At 42.9% G+C, this 13,697-nt stretch overlaps 1 protein-coding gene across 1 annotated transcript in view; it reads left to right on the forward strand.

Annotated features, from left to right (window-relative positions):
• The window catches only part of PPP1R36 (protein phosphatase 1 regulatory subunit 36), a gene marked incomplete at both ends in the record, with an annotated part of 35,869 nt that extends 22,521 nt beyond the window's left edge, over nt 1–13,348 (forward strand). The window contains 2 exons of the mRNA XM_082000970.1: nt 8,169–8,358; nt 13,298–13,348. Coding sequence (XP_081857096.1) covers nt 8,169–8,358; nt 13,298–13,348 — 241 coding nt within the window. The remainder of the gene's footprint in view (nt 1–8,168; nt 8,359–13,297) is intronic.
• Between the last annotated feature and the right edge of the window lie 349 nt (nt 13,349–13,697).

The raw sequence follows: 13,697 nt of genomic DNA on the forward strand, positions 1-13,697 counted from the left end.
AGAGGTTGTCAGTCTGGATTTCCTTAAGCAAGGCTTGCAAGTGTTGGTGGTATGTGTTCCTGCTCTGGCTGGGACTAAGGCCTTCCTCTTGGAAGCACCACATACCAGCTACAGCTCCTGTGGCTTAGACTAAATCCTGAATGTTTGCAGTGAGATTTTTACAGCTTGAAGCAAAGAAACCAAACTGAAATTCTCAGAATGTGAAGATGTTCTTACCCTAGTTCTTCTTCCATGTGAGAGAGAGCATTTAAAGGTCGAAGAACAGGCTGTAAGTATACTGTCACCTGTTACAGCCTTTCTGTTTGGAAGAGACACATAATATGAATGTAGTGTATTTCTCCCTGTGATCTTGTTTATTTACAGAAGGATAAAGAGAGCCTTTCCCCTTTTCCTTGAATACAGTAGAAACAAACACAAACAAGTAGTTTCTGGACACACATTCCTAAGTCTGCTGGTCCTGGCAAGGTCTGACCTCAAAAGGGTCCCCCTCTGTGTGGCCCCTTGCTTTTCTCTCTCCTGTATCAAGCCATCACAAGCACATCAACCACAACCACGTCTGGGCAAGCAGGGAAGTCGCTGACTTTGTGAAGTCCTGCCATGGAAACTAGATCTTTGAGAGAGGACTTCCATTGTTCATCTGTCTTTACTACATTAGAAAAGGATAGTTATTCGTTTTACTGAACCTGGAAGAGCATGCATGACATTTCTGACTATAATGGGATATGTGGGGATTGTGGATTAAAGACTTGCCCTAAAGCTGTTATTAGCATTTTTCAGCATAATAATCAAGAGACGAAGGTGCACCATCTAATTTAGGTGTTCAGAGCAAGTCATCTCAAGACAGCGCCCAGATCTCTATATTGATTGGACTGGGAGACACAGTATTACAGACCTGGATAGGCAGGGGATTGACCCACCCATTTCTCCTTTGTACTTAGAAGCTATAAGAGCTCTAACAGCTGAAGTGCTGTGATGGATGGATATGTGCTTTTTAGGAGGAAGGTGAGATGTAAGAGAGGTTTATGCACTGCACAGAGAGGAGCAGCTCAGATGCATGGAGTTCTGCTGTGGACTGTGTCATGGGCACGTCAGGAGCTTATGGGCCAGGATCAGAGGGAAGGCCAACACAAGTAACATCGTGGTAGGCATCTGCTACAGATCACCTGGTCAAGAAGACAAAATAGATGAAGCCTTCTCTAGACAAGTGGAAGAAATGTCACAGTTTCAAGCCCTGGCTTTTATAGGATATACTAACTGAGCTGACATCTGCAGGGCAGGAAACATAGTGGAGCACAAGCAATGCAGATTTCTGGAGTGGGTCAGGGACAATCTCTTGACACGGGTGCTGGACAAGCTGAGTAGGGAGACGCTCTGATTGATCTGCCACTCATAAACATGGAAGAAGTGGTTGGGGTTGTGATGGTCAATGGCAGCCTTGGAGAGATCAAGCGGTGGTAGAATTTAAGATCATAAGAAAACAGAGAAAGGTGAGTAGCAGAACAATGACCCAAGGTTCAGGAGAGCAGACTTTGGCTTGTTCAGGGAACTAGCAAGCAGCTTCCCTTGGGATATTGCTGTGAAGAATAAAGGGACACAGAGGGTTGGGTGATCTTCAAGGATCGTCTCCTCAAAGCCCAAGAACGGTCCATACTGTTACGCAGGAGGCTAAGCAGGCAGTGCATGAGGCCAGCTTGGGTGTACAGAGAACTATGGGCTGAACTCAAATATAAAAAGAAAACATGTAAGAGGGGGAAGCAGGGACAGGCAATCAAGGAGCAGTGTAGAACTACACAGGCACACAGGGATGGGATTAAGAAGGCCAAAGCTGAGTTTGAGCTGATAACTGGTGAAGATGTGAAGAGCAACAGGAAGGCCTCCTACAGGTACATTAGTAGCAAAAGGAAGACCAAGAAATGTGGGTCCACTGCTGAATAGGGCAGATGATCTAATGATGAAGGACACACGAAATCTGAGGTTCTCAGCATTTTCTTTGCCTCAGTCTTTACTGGCAGAGTCTGCTCCCAGGCATCCATGTCTAATGTCAGGGTTTGGAAGACAGATGTAACACCCACAGCTGAAGAGGGTGGTGCTGAGATCACATAAGTAAACTGGATGTATACAAATCCATGGGACCAGATGGGATGCAGTCCAGCTAGGCATAAGGAAGAAAATTCTTCATAGTGAGGGTTGTCAGGCATTAGAGCAAGTTGCCCAGAAAGTGTGTGCAATTTTTATTCTTGGAGGCACTCAAAACCCAGCTGGGTGATGCCTTGAGAAACCTTCAGTTTCATTAAGCAGAAGATTGCATGAGAGTCCTGCAGAAGTGCTTTTCAACTTAATTTTTTCTATGATTCTCAGTAGGCATCTGAATATAAATGAAAGATCCCCTGGAAATGTCCCTTGAATTGTGCAACAATGAGTGTAGCATGGCCTGAATGCCACAAATGGCCCATGAGACACGGAAATCTAGAGGAGAGGGTAAGTGGTGGTACAGGGACTACAACTGCCAGGAAGGTCTCTGTCCTCTGGCCATGAAGATTAGCAGGGTTTAAACAGCGCTCTCTGCTGCTCCGCTCCAATCTGTCACCCTTTAGGTGTGCTGTAGGTACTCCAGGACTTCCTGTCCTGAACCTCCTAACGCTCAAGGTGTTGGTGTCATACTCTCCAAAGACTGCATGAGTCCCTAACATATTTTTCTCCAGGAGTCCCTCAGTAGGCTGAGACCTCTCCGAGACTGTGTTAACATCAGTGTGAGCAACTGTGGCAGCTGATGGCGGATCTGTTCTTGTTTTACTGAGCTGGCAGAGGTTACAATAGCAGTAGAGTGTAATGAAGGTCTCGTCATGGATTAGTCACCAGCAAAGCTCTCTGAGATCCCTGGGCACATATTCAGGTTGCTAAAGTGGGCTTGCACCTATGCTACTGTATCTTCACAGCTCTTGGTACCTATCCTAGGGGCTTGCACCATGCACACCTCCAATGCACAGTGCAAACATACCCCGAGAAGACTTTGGTTTTCTTGTTATGCTTTTTCCTTGTCCCTGAATGGCTGCTGCTTCAGATGTTGCACAGCTCCTGGTTCAGCAGATTCACACCCACAGAAAGTCCACCATAAGTACTTCAGGTTTAATTTAGGTTTAATCAGTGTTTTGGACATGTTAACATTCTTTATTTCAACACTATTTCAGAAGGGCCGCCTTGGAAGCTACTTAATCCTCTGGAGACTTCTGGTTGGAAGCATGAGCAGATTTTCCAGGCCTGTAGCAGCAGACTGTGTATCTCGACAAGCGAGACAGTCTGTCCCCTAATGACTGACTACATGAATGTCCTGGAGCAAAACTCAGAAAGTCTCTGAAGCCTCTCCGTGGATCATGAAATCTTGGGGAGCAGAACCCTAAAAGAACTGAGCTTAACTTTGCAGTAAGGATGCAACTTTAAAGAGGACAAAGTTGCATGTGCCTATTAGCAATTAAGTAGACAAGTTATATCATCTCTTTGAACAGCAGTCCTTCTTCATGTTGAGTCTGAACTATTGGCAGATGAAAGTCCAAAAGTCAGTCCCATGTGTTATTTTTCAGCAGAAGTTGTGCGACTATGGAAGTGTGAGAAACCTTGCTGAGAGCATACCTTTCATTAAAATAATAGGTTGCTGTGCAATTCTAAGTGTTCATTTCCAAACAGGGCTTGACTGCTCTGTTACTGTCCACTTGGCATGAGTAGAACTATATTCTTTTTTAGTTTCAGACCTTCTCTCCACAGTCAGAAACACCTGACTATTGTGACTAGAATACGACTCGAGAGGGGACATTCTCTTCAAAGAAGGGAAAACTGATGTACAACACTGAGCAGAAGGTTGGTAGCAAAGCAGTGAAGTCAGGTAAAAATCCAGGAATCTCACTTTAATATCAAGAGTAATTTACTGCATAAATGGGCTTACATGTAATACAATAAGCACTGCAGGATAGGAATTGTCTCTGGATTTTTTATTTTTTAAGCAATTATCACTGGCAGATTCCTTTAAAAATAAACATCACTGTACCCAAGAGAGCAAAAGAGTTATTGAGTGAGAACAAACAGATGAATTGGGTCTGAGTTTTGGATTTCTCCTTAATGTTGTAATTTAAAACAGAACAAGCAAAAAAAAAAGGAAGCAGTAGAATAGTAACTTTGTAGTGTAAAAGAACAGAATTCAAGTGTTAAGAGGACATTTACAAATACTGTTATTAATGCCAAAACATTTTTTTACCTTTCCAATGAGTTCTAGATGCGAGTCTTTGTCAGTTACATGAAGATCAGAAACTTCTCTGTATATTGTATTTTGACAGAATACTTTTCTGTGGTTTCACATTATCATCTGAGGTATCATCCAAGCCAAGCTTGTCCCCTGATGAATTAATATCAATGGAGTCACATGCCAGGAGTGTGGCACTGTCAGTGCCCATTAGCCCAGGATCAAATTGGTATTTAATTGGTCCGGTCTGCAGAACAGACCCGTGGCTCTCACTCAAGCCACCCACTGCAACAAAACAGGGGCATTTCAGACTTGTCCCATCCTTCTTTTCCCTCACATTGCCAAGCACCCACGGACCTTCTCACCTGAATTGGTGAGATACGCAACTCAGCCCAAATCTTTCCGTCATGCTTCTGCTTCTCAATGAGGTCACCCATTTGCATGTTTTAGTTCATTTGTGCCATCTGTAAACCTCCTCTAGGGGTACAGAGTCTGGGGGTTTCCCCAGATGGGGCCCTGCAAGAGGGAGCTGCTGAAGAGACCCCATGGCTGCAAGGGAGAGGGAGAGAGAGATAGAACAGTCCATACGGGTGCTGGTATTTTGCCTGAGATCTTCATAGCTCTGAGAACGTCAGCAGATTTTGAAGGGTGAGCACTGTTACTCACAGTGTACACACATGTGGGTCCCAGCTTCTCAATGTCGCTGTCCTGGAGGGCGAGAGGAGCCCCATGGCTTTTGTAGTCAGACATGCTTTTGGCCTTTCAGGGCAACACAAGGACCCTGGCTGGCAACAGCAGGTACACGACAGCCAGCAGAAGGTACTTTCAGTGTACAGCACAGAGTTATTTTGGTCTCACAAAATGCAGTATCTTTGCTATTTATCCTTGAGTGTCTTTTACTAGCACTGTGTTTATTTATACTCACACAACTATCGCACTCTCCGTAACAACGTCAATAATTCTCAACGCAGTGGCATTTGTAGCAGTGAGCAAAACGCAGGAGCCCCGACAATGGCAGACTGTCCAGTGGCGACGGCAGTGTATCACGGAGAACTCGGGAATTCTTGGCTTGCTCTCACCTGGAAAAGGAACAGAAAGAGGGAGATGGAGCTCAAAAAGGCAAGTTGCAAGTCATCCCCATAACGGCTTAGTGGTTTTGCCAAGACAATTAAAAATGTTTTACAAGGAGTCCAGTAGGCTTATAAGAAACTTGGAAATCTATGAATGTCAGGAGATTCTCATCCTTACAAGGCAAAGCTGTTAGCACGGTGCTTCTTATAGTAACTTCCTGAGGTATCCTATGCTTAGCAAATTCCTCAACCCACTGAATTCATGCTCCAGTGACAGTATTCTAGTTTGGCAAAAGGGAAATTAATTGTGTCCAACAACAGGCCATTTTACTCTCTTCAGGAAGGAGGTGATACAGGGAGAGAGCAGATGCAACTTAGTCATTAGTTAATATTTACATCAAAGAAATGAGCTGCTCTTTTGGCTGATCTCTGAAAAAGCTGAATTTGTTTGAGCAGGGCATTTTTAGGGGCTTAAAAAATCCTATTTGATAATATTATGCAATAATCAAGGCACACATAGCATCTGGACCTGCATGCTCTGTTGGTAAGTGTGTCTGCCTCTTCAGAAGGACCTAAATTTCCTGGCACCGGCAAGAGTGATACCTCAGGGCTTTTTGAGGATTAAGCCTTGGTTCCCTGTGCTGAAATTCTCCGTAAAGGTCAGTTACCCTTTCCCGTGCCCCCGTCAAACTCACTGACATTGAGCCCCTTTCCTTTGCTGAAGATGATTCAAGCCTTGGCATATGCCCTTGACTAATGAGCTATTTTGGTTTCCGAGCCAGCTGTTTCTCTGGTGCAAATCAGTGTAGCTCTGATTGGAAGTAAAAGGAGATAACTTTGGCTTTGACAACCTTAGCTGCTTTGCCAGTATATCTGTTTTGGCAAGCCCTCCTAAGCAGAAACACAGCTTATATCCACAAGAGAGTGCTTTGAGGGGTAGATCTGATTCCAGCTCCTCCTAGAGCAGCAGAGGATGCTTGGCTGAGGTAACGGTATCAGTACAAGGCTTTCGCTTCCATGGCTATGAGCGTGATTCTTTTGCAACCATGATGGAGAAGGCTAGTCTGACAAATCTCTTGAGCGTGGGCCAGGCCTGAGGACCTGGCTGTATATTTAAATGCCCCCTACTGTCATTTTCAGTCTGTTTGCTGAAAGATCTGTGTGTTTCTCTGTTCATCAGTATCTCTTTAATGTGAGGTCTTTTAAAAACCTCCCCCTTCTCTCCCTGCCCTCTGTGCATTCCCAGCGTGCCTGCCGCAGGGCCACACTGTCACCCATGGCTTTGCCTGGTAAAACCTGTGCCTTCTTCCCAGGCAGGTCTTTTGTCCCCACGGCGCTAATGCTCCTGACAGCTCCACAGCACTCCTTGTCCCACCACCATGCCATCTGCGTGGATGAAGCCTCTCCTTCAGCCCCCAAGCTTGCCCGACCTGTGCTTTGCTTGTTTCTTGGATCAGGTCATATTCATCCTGGAGTGGATTCTTCCACCTCTTCCTTCCCTTCCTGCATGGTCCAAGAGATCTTTCTCTTGGCCTATGTCTCTACATAGCAATCTAAGAGAGCCAAACGAACAAAGACTAAGGGGCTCTAAGTATCAATATCTCCATTCTATAGCTAGATAACTCAGAGCCAGCAATATCTGGTAGGTAGCCCAAGGTTAGAAAGAAAGTCTGTGTAATAGCCTGCAATTGTATCCAGTTTTCCTGACTCCAAGACCCTTATCTTAGTCCTTAGAGCACCCATAACAGCTCTCTTCTACACTTCTCTTTGCATGTACTAATGAATGTTTTTCCTTCCGTATTTAACAATTTCTGTCACGAACTCTTTATTGTGTACTCAGATGCAGTCTGACAAAACCATGCTTTCCCTTTACTACAGCGATTGAAGCATATACTTCTGATGAGATTTGGCTTCTTCAGCAAAGTTTTTTCTGTTGCTGAATTTTCCTTAATTCTTGAAATCAGCACTTGAGACAATCCCATTCACATGACATTTATCTGCTGATGAATTGGGATCATGAATATGAAATCCAGACTTCTTACGTCAGTCCAAAAATACCAGACATTCTCTAGGTCAGTATCTGGATAAAGCATAGGCAGCTTATGGGGCAACAGTGGATTTTATACATATGACTTATACTCTAGTTTTAGCATAGGAATATCTGAAGCATGTATCAGTGACTCATTTGTAAAAATATTGAATCTTGAAGCAAGGAAATCGTCTTGCTGATTGTGTTTCTGTACTTTCTAGTATGTGTCATGGAAAAAATTGTCTGTCATGCCAGACTTTGCCTCTGAGAAAGGTCATATTCCTTTAGCACCTGTTGATTAACAAAATACCTGAAACTCCCTTCCCTACTTTTAATTATTAAGCATGATTGAAACCTCTGTGGGTATTTCTAATAGCTGCTGGAATGCTGAGATAGTAGATATTTACCTGTTCTGGCCTGCTGGGCTGGAAGAACCCAGAAGTAATTTGTTTACATTAAGATTCCCATTCTGATGAATTTTGTCCCCCGAAGACTCCACAGCTCAAGGGTGCTATATCTGCTAAGATCCTGATGAGCGCTGTGCTGCTCTTCCAGACATCCTTCAGAACAGGCTAGTTTTTGTCTTTTGGGTCTCTCGGGCACCTTCTCTAGTACAGAGATAATGCAAAGCCTCTTGCACCCTGGAGGAAATGTCAACTAGGTGGAATTATGTGACAGCGAAGGGCCAAAGAGGCAGAGTTGTGGACAGTGGGAAGCTCTGATGGGTCATGGTCCTGTGGCAAATGACAGGCTGAAAACAATTTATGAGCTACTCAGTAGAATTGCATGGAGTTAGATGGCACCTCCCTAGCCTGGCTTTCTCTCTGAGACCCTGTAGGGCAGCGGTAGCCATCCCATGGATCATGGTGCAGGAGGGCGATCATGCAGAAGGAGATGCCATGGTGCGGTACCACAGCTATGTGCACTATGAACTCGTCTGCAGAGGAGTTTGGCTGAAAGGTCTCACCTTCAGGTCATGGGATTTGATGTATTGGGTTGGGCTGATGAAGACATGCAAAGGTCCTTGGGTAAGCTGGACCATGGTATCCCAACCATGTCCTTTTACTCACCTTGTGGATGCTGCAAGTCAGCATCCCTCCATGTCAGTAAAGTAAAGCAAGAGCTCTGTTGATGTGGATAAGACACATTTGAAGCCAGTTACATCAGCTCTGTCCTGACTGCCAGGCATGTTGTAGCAGAAATGCAGGATTTCAGCAATGCTGTTCAAGGTTCAGAGGCTTTCCAAGAGAATTGTCAACCCAGGCCAGTGCTGGTTGCGTTACAACTGAGTGAAAAACGGTGTGGAGGGAACCTAAATTGGACTGGAAAAAGAACATGTGCCTTGTGATTTCCCAGCTCAAACTCTCTATGTGGACATTGCTCAATTTTTTTTTCATTATTCCTATAATTTAATTGTGGGATTTAGTCTTTGGAAAAAAAACCCCAAACACAAACAAAATCAAAACACCACAACAACCTTTCAGTTCTGTTATTCAAAAGAAAATTTGTTAGCAGGATACATGCACTTACTAAATTAGAATGTTCATTAGTTGCTCATTTAGTCCTTAAACTATGAGAGGAAGTTTTCCCTTTCTCATCTTTCCCAACCTGGTTCTGTCTGGGAAAGCTGATAAAATCTCACTTTTTAACTGCAATTTCTCATCCTGTTTTTAGCAGACATGATGGTTGCAAATGAAAGGTGACCACAGAGGGAGTGGCTAAACTGTCATTGTTGTACATTGTTGTACGGGCTGATGGTTATTAGTCACAGTATATATTGGGAAAGGCTCTTCATAATTTTATGTGCCACAAAAATAGTTTGTTTTTGCTCTGAGCCCACTAAATTGCTGTTTCAGCTGGATATTTGTTGCAGCTTGTTTGATTACAAAATCTTTGGCCATCTGGATAGTATTTCTGTAGCACGGGTGAGAAGTCATGGTAGTAGCTCTAAAGCTTTATTAGGAAGAAAGTTCTACTCTTACTGTTTAGCATGGGGTAGACTACAAAGGGAAGATAGAATATTTGTTAAAAATGCCAACACTATAATTTTTTTCTTTTTTGGACATCCTTTCAACTCACATCATATATAAAGTCCCTTTCGGTAGGGACTCTATACATGTAAAATATCATAGGCAAAAAATGTATAGGAACATCCTCTTCTAACTTTCCCTTCCAAAGGAAATAATATAGTAATAAAGTTTAGCATATGGGTGTGGAATTGAACATGCTTGCAGCTCTCTGAAATGCTTCTCATGCTGTTATTAATATATTCACTTTACTAACAACATGCATTATTGACAACGTTGTTTACTGTACTAATTTCAAAAATATTGCTTTTGTGTAAATATCAGCAGTATGATACAAACATAATTCATGTAATGAAAACTGGTTCAAAAAGGGACTGAAGACCTCATTGTTCAGTGGAATACATAATCTGCTGACTGCTCTGTTCAATTTGGGCTTCAGACTGTAAACTCCTGGGTCAGGTTTTTTATAATCTTGGTGTGAGCTGACTGATTGAAGCACAGACAATGGAAGGGCAAGCCAAAGGCTCCAGATCTTACTGGCATATTGTTGTATCAGAGTCCCAATTTTAATTTACTGAAAAAAATGCGTGTTTACCCCATGAGATTCGGAAGAAGAACTAAAAAATGGTGGTAGTCTGAATCTGCAGCACCTTGAAACAGAGAGCTAAGAGATGTGGACCAACTGTTCCTCCCAGGGTAGTACGAATTTCAAGACCTGTCCCTCAACCAGACCATCAGTGCCACAGCTCCCAGTTCGCATCTAAGAGGGTGCACTGTAAAATGCAGAGGACAGAGATGATCCCAGACCTTTCTGGGTAAAGCAGAGATCTTCACAGCCATCGTTACAGCATTCCCCCTTTGCACTACTGCTGTGGCCTTTTTTTTGTGAAGAAATGGCACACTGCTTTGGGGAAGAGACCTTGTTTTGGTGCTGGAGGTGTAAAAGCGATTTCTTACATTTGGGTGAGAGTGGGAAGGAAATATGTGGCTTGCACAGCACTAGAATGTTTCTCTTAAACTATTTTCAAATATAAGAAGAAAAGAAAATATTGATGCACTGAGACTTAAACTGATTATAAATGTCTGATTTTGAAAATTGTGGCAGACTTTACCCTTTTGATAATTTAACATTTAAAGAAAATATGTAAATGATTTAAGTGATTTTTTTTTTTTTGTTTAGTCTTACTCAGATTATCAGTACGAAATAGTTTGATTTACTCCAAGAATGTTTTATGGCTGCCCTCTGAAAAATGTTAGTCATCTAATTTATTAAACCAATTCAAACTAGGAAATCTGCCAAATTCTTGAAACTTCTTCAGTGACAGGAAAGGATTATACTGTGGCTTCTCTAAAATCTAATGTTTTTCTTTAGCCTGCTTATGGATTTAGATAGTGGACAACAACTTGTAGTATTGACTGATGGTTTCTTTAGCACTGGGCTAACTTTGGCATATTTGAGGTACTGGGACTCTCTCTGCAGAAAAGCAGGCAATGACACACAGCTCATTGAAAGGATAATTCTTTGATGTCTTTTATGACCCAAACAGAAGAGAACTGGCCTCACCCAGAGGCTAACCTGTACTTATCCAAGCTGCTTGCTCCTTCGTACCTTTTCCTGGTGCTAACGGGCTGTATGAAGGACACTGTTCCTTACCCAGCTTCCAGCCTTTCTTCCGCGCCGGCAGAAGCAGAGGCTTGTGTGTGGCTGCAGCAGTGTTCTCCCGTATCTCTGCAGGTTTCAGTCTGAAGGGGGTCCCTGATGGCCAAAGGAGTCATGACATTATCATACCTAAATATACACTTTCGACTCTATGTTGACACATAGACGTTCCATGGTCTTAAATAACATTTAACTGGCATATTCTTCTTTGATGCTAGCACAATCATTCTGATTTATGGCAGACTTCTGCCTATGAAATGCCAATAAATAGAGTTTAGACCATTAATACCACCTGGTGACAGCAGGATTTTTAATATCCTTCTCTAATGTAGCTAGCGAACTCCTGTTTAAAGAGGCTATCTTTTCTCCTAATCCAATTTATGACTTGTTAGGTATAATTTGTAAATGGCCAACACTATCTTAGGTACTTTACAGACATAGCTTATAGCATTATTTTTTAACTGCATTGAATTTACCTTGACGCTAAGCAGATGATCCACTATTGTGAAACTACTTTTCCAAACTTATTCTTCAAAACTAAGGGAGACTCATATTTACTTTTTTATGTGCTTCTAACAGCTTCCCACTCACTGGTCTGAACTTCTGGCTTGTAGTTCCAAATTTGGAAAAAAAAAAGGAACTATCAGTAAGATGTATGATTTTCTTCTGCATTTGAGTGTGCAGATCCATCCAGTGTAATGTCCCTGTTTTTTTCTCCTTGCACATGAATATTAACATTTACTGAAAGCCTCATTTTCAGTCTATCTAGAAAATGTATTTGCACCGAAGTATCCACTCATTAACTGTGCACACAAAAGTGGCACTTATAAGCAGGCATTTCCTCACTTCAGTTCAATTTCTAGGTACACAGTTGCTTAAATAGGCAATTAGCTGACTGGAATGGTTCTCTGATGATGAGTGATGAATTCATTAACGTTTGAATGAACAAGTCTCAGAATACAAGAGCTGCAGACAAGCGGAGTTGTTTTTTCACAGGAACGTTTCCCTCTGCTTACATCCCCAAGTGATGGAGGCCTTTAGTTAATCAGTGCAGAATATAACCAATGCTTCATTAAAAAGGGTTTCCTCTTAAATGACTGCCCTGAACAGATTATTTTGTGTTCAGGCTGCAGCTGATTAGCATTGCACTACTTAGCTGGAGGACGAGCTGCTCTTGTGGAATGATCCTGATTGAGAAAAGCTGTAACATAGGCATCAAAAAATCCCTTCTGACATGAAAAAGGTGTGATGGGAGCAACTATTCACCACTCATTATAGCACAAGAACTCAGGAATACCAACTAAAATGTTTAGGCCATTTTTAAACTACCCAACTAAATTGTGATACACCCCAAACCACCGGATGTTGTGGATCCTGAAAGCATACCCAGATCAAAAACTGATCAAACAAACAGATTAAAAGTCTGCTAGTATGTATTAGATTTCAGCTGATGAAATCCTTAAGTTGCAGATTGCTAGAAACTAGGAGGGTCTATCTGGTTTTACCTTGCTTACATCCTTCCTAAAAGCACTCACTGATCAGCCGTGCGTCTCCTAGTAGCGTGCTGGCAGGCGGAGAGGTCCGGAACAGAAGAGCCGTGCGGCAATACGGCCCACAGTGTCCAGCGATTTGCTGATGAGAGACTTCCTCAACTGGTCATGGCTTCTGGATCTTTGTACTCAATATCCTTGGACTTTTCCTCCGATAATTTCTTGGTGGATTTTCTAAGCCACAGTATTTGTGCTTCCTGCTGTCCTCACGAGCTAGGAATCGTACCAGGCACAGATCCTGGGAAGGTAACTGGGAAGGCCATGGAGTCTCTGCCACTAACTCAGGGATCAAGGCTCAGCTGCAAAGTGCTGTCTCTAAACAGCAGGGATGTGACTGCAACAGAGATAAGTTCAAGTGTTTGCTAAGCTGGTTTACCGCGTGATTTAATAGATGCCAAAAACCTTTCTCCTCAGAATTGTTCTTCCCAAAGCTTTTTAAATTACCATTTATTGATGAACGTCATGAAAACAATGCCAGGAAATCATCAGAAAAGACGCAGACAAAAAAAAAAAAAAAAAGGAAAAAAAGGAAACCAGATGGAAAATCAGCCTAGTCTGCGGGTGCAGCGCTGCTCCTCGATGGTTTCATTTTCCTTGGGTGCCCCCTCGTGTCCATCGTTAGTGTAGCCAAATGCATTTGGACTGGCGCAGACAAAAAAAGAAGTATCCACTTGCTATCACCTTATAAGGTTAATCCATTTCGAAATCCTTTGTTCCCCCCTCTATGTAGTGTCCCTACGACTTCATCGCCAAAGAATCCATGTGCAAATTTGCAGGTTGAATGCGTAGTTTATGCCTTATCGTGGACAGTCCAAAACCAAACAAGGCTTCCTCTGCTTGTGTTTTCTCCCAAGTTACGTGCATATTCAAACTTCTTGAGACACTTCATCAGCGCTCTTAGGCCTGATTTTAAGGGGAGTGATTCCAGCTGAAATGCCAGAGAGCTGAGGATGCTCACAGCAGCTGATCAAATCAAGGGCTTAAACTTTGTACCTCTAACTGAAAATATTTCCCACACAGTCCGGTGCGTTGGGAGGCTCAGTACCCAGAAGGTTGAGCTACAACCAAAAAGCCAGAGAGTCTCTGGGTTTTCTGTCATATGACACTTAGACATCTGCTTCAAATCATTG

Source organism: Phaethon aethereus, assembly GCF_964289735.1.
Source record: "Phaethon aethereus genome assembly, chromosome: 5".
Classification (NCBI taxonomy): Eukaryota; Metazoa; Chordata; class Aves; order Phaethontiformes; family Phaethontidae; genus Phaethon; species Phaethon aethereus.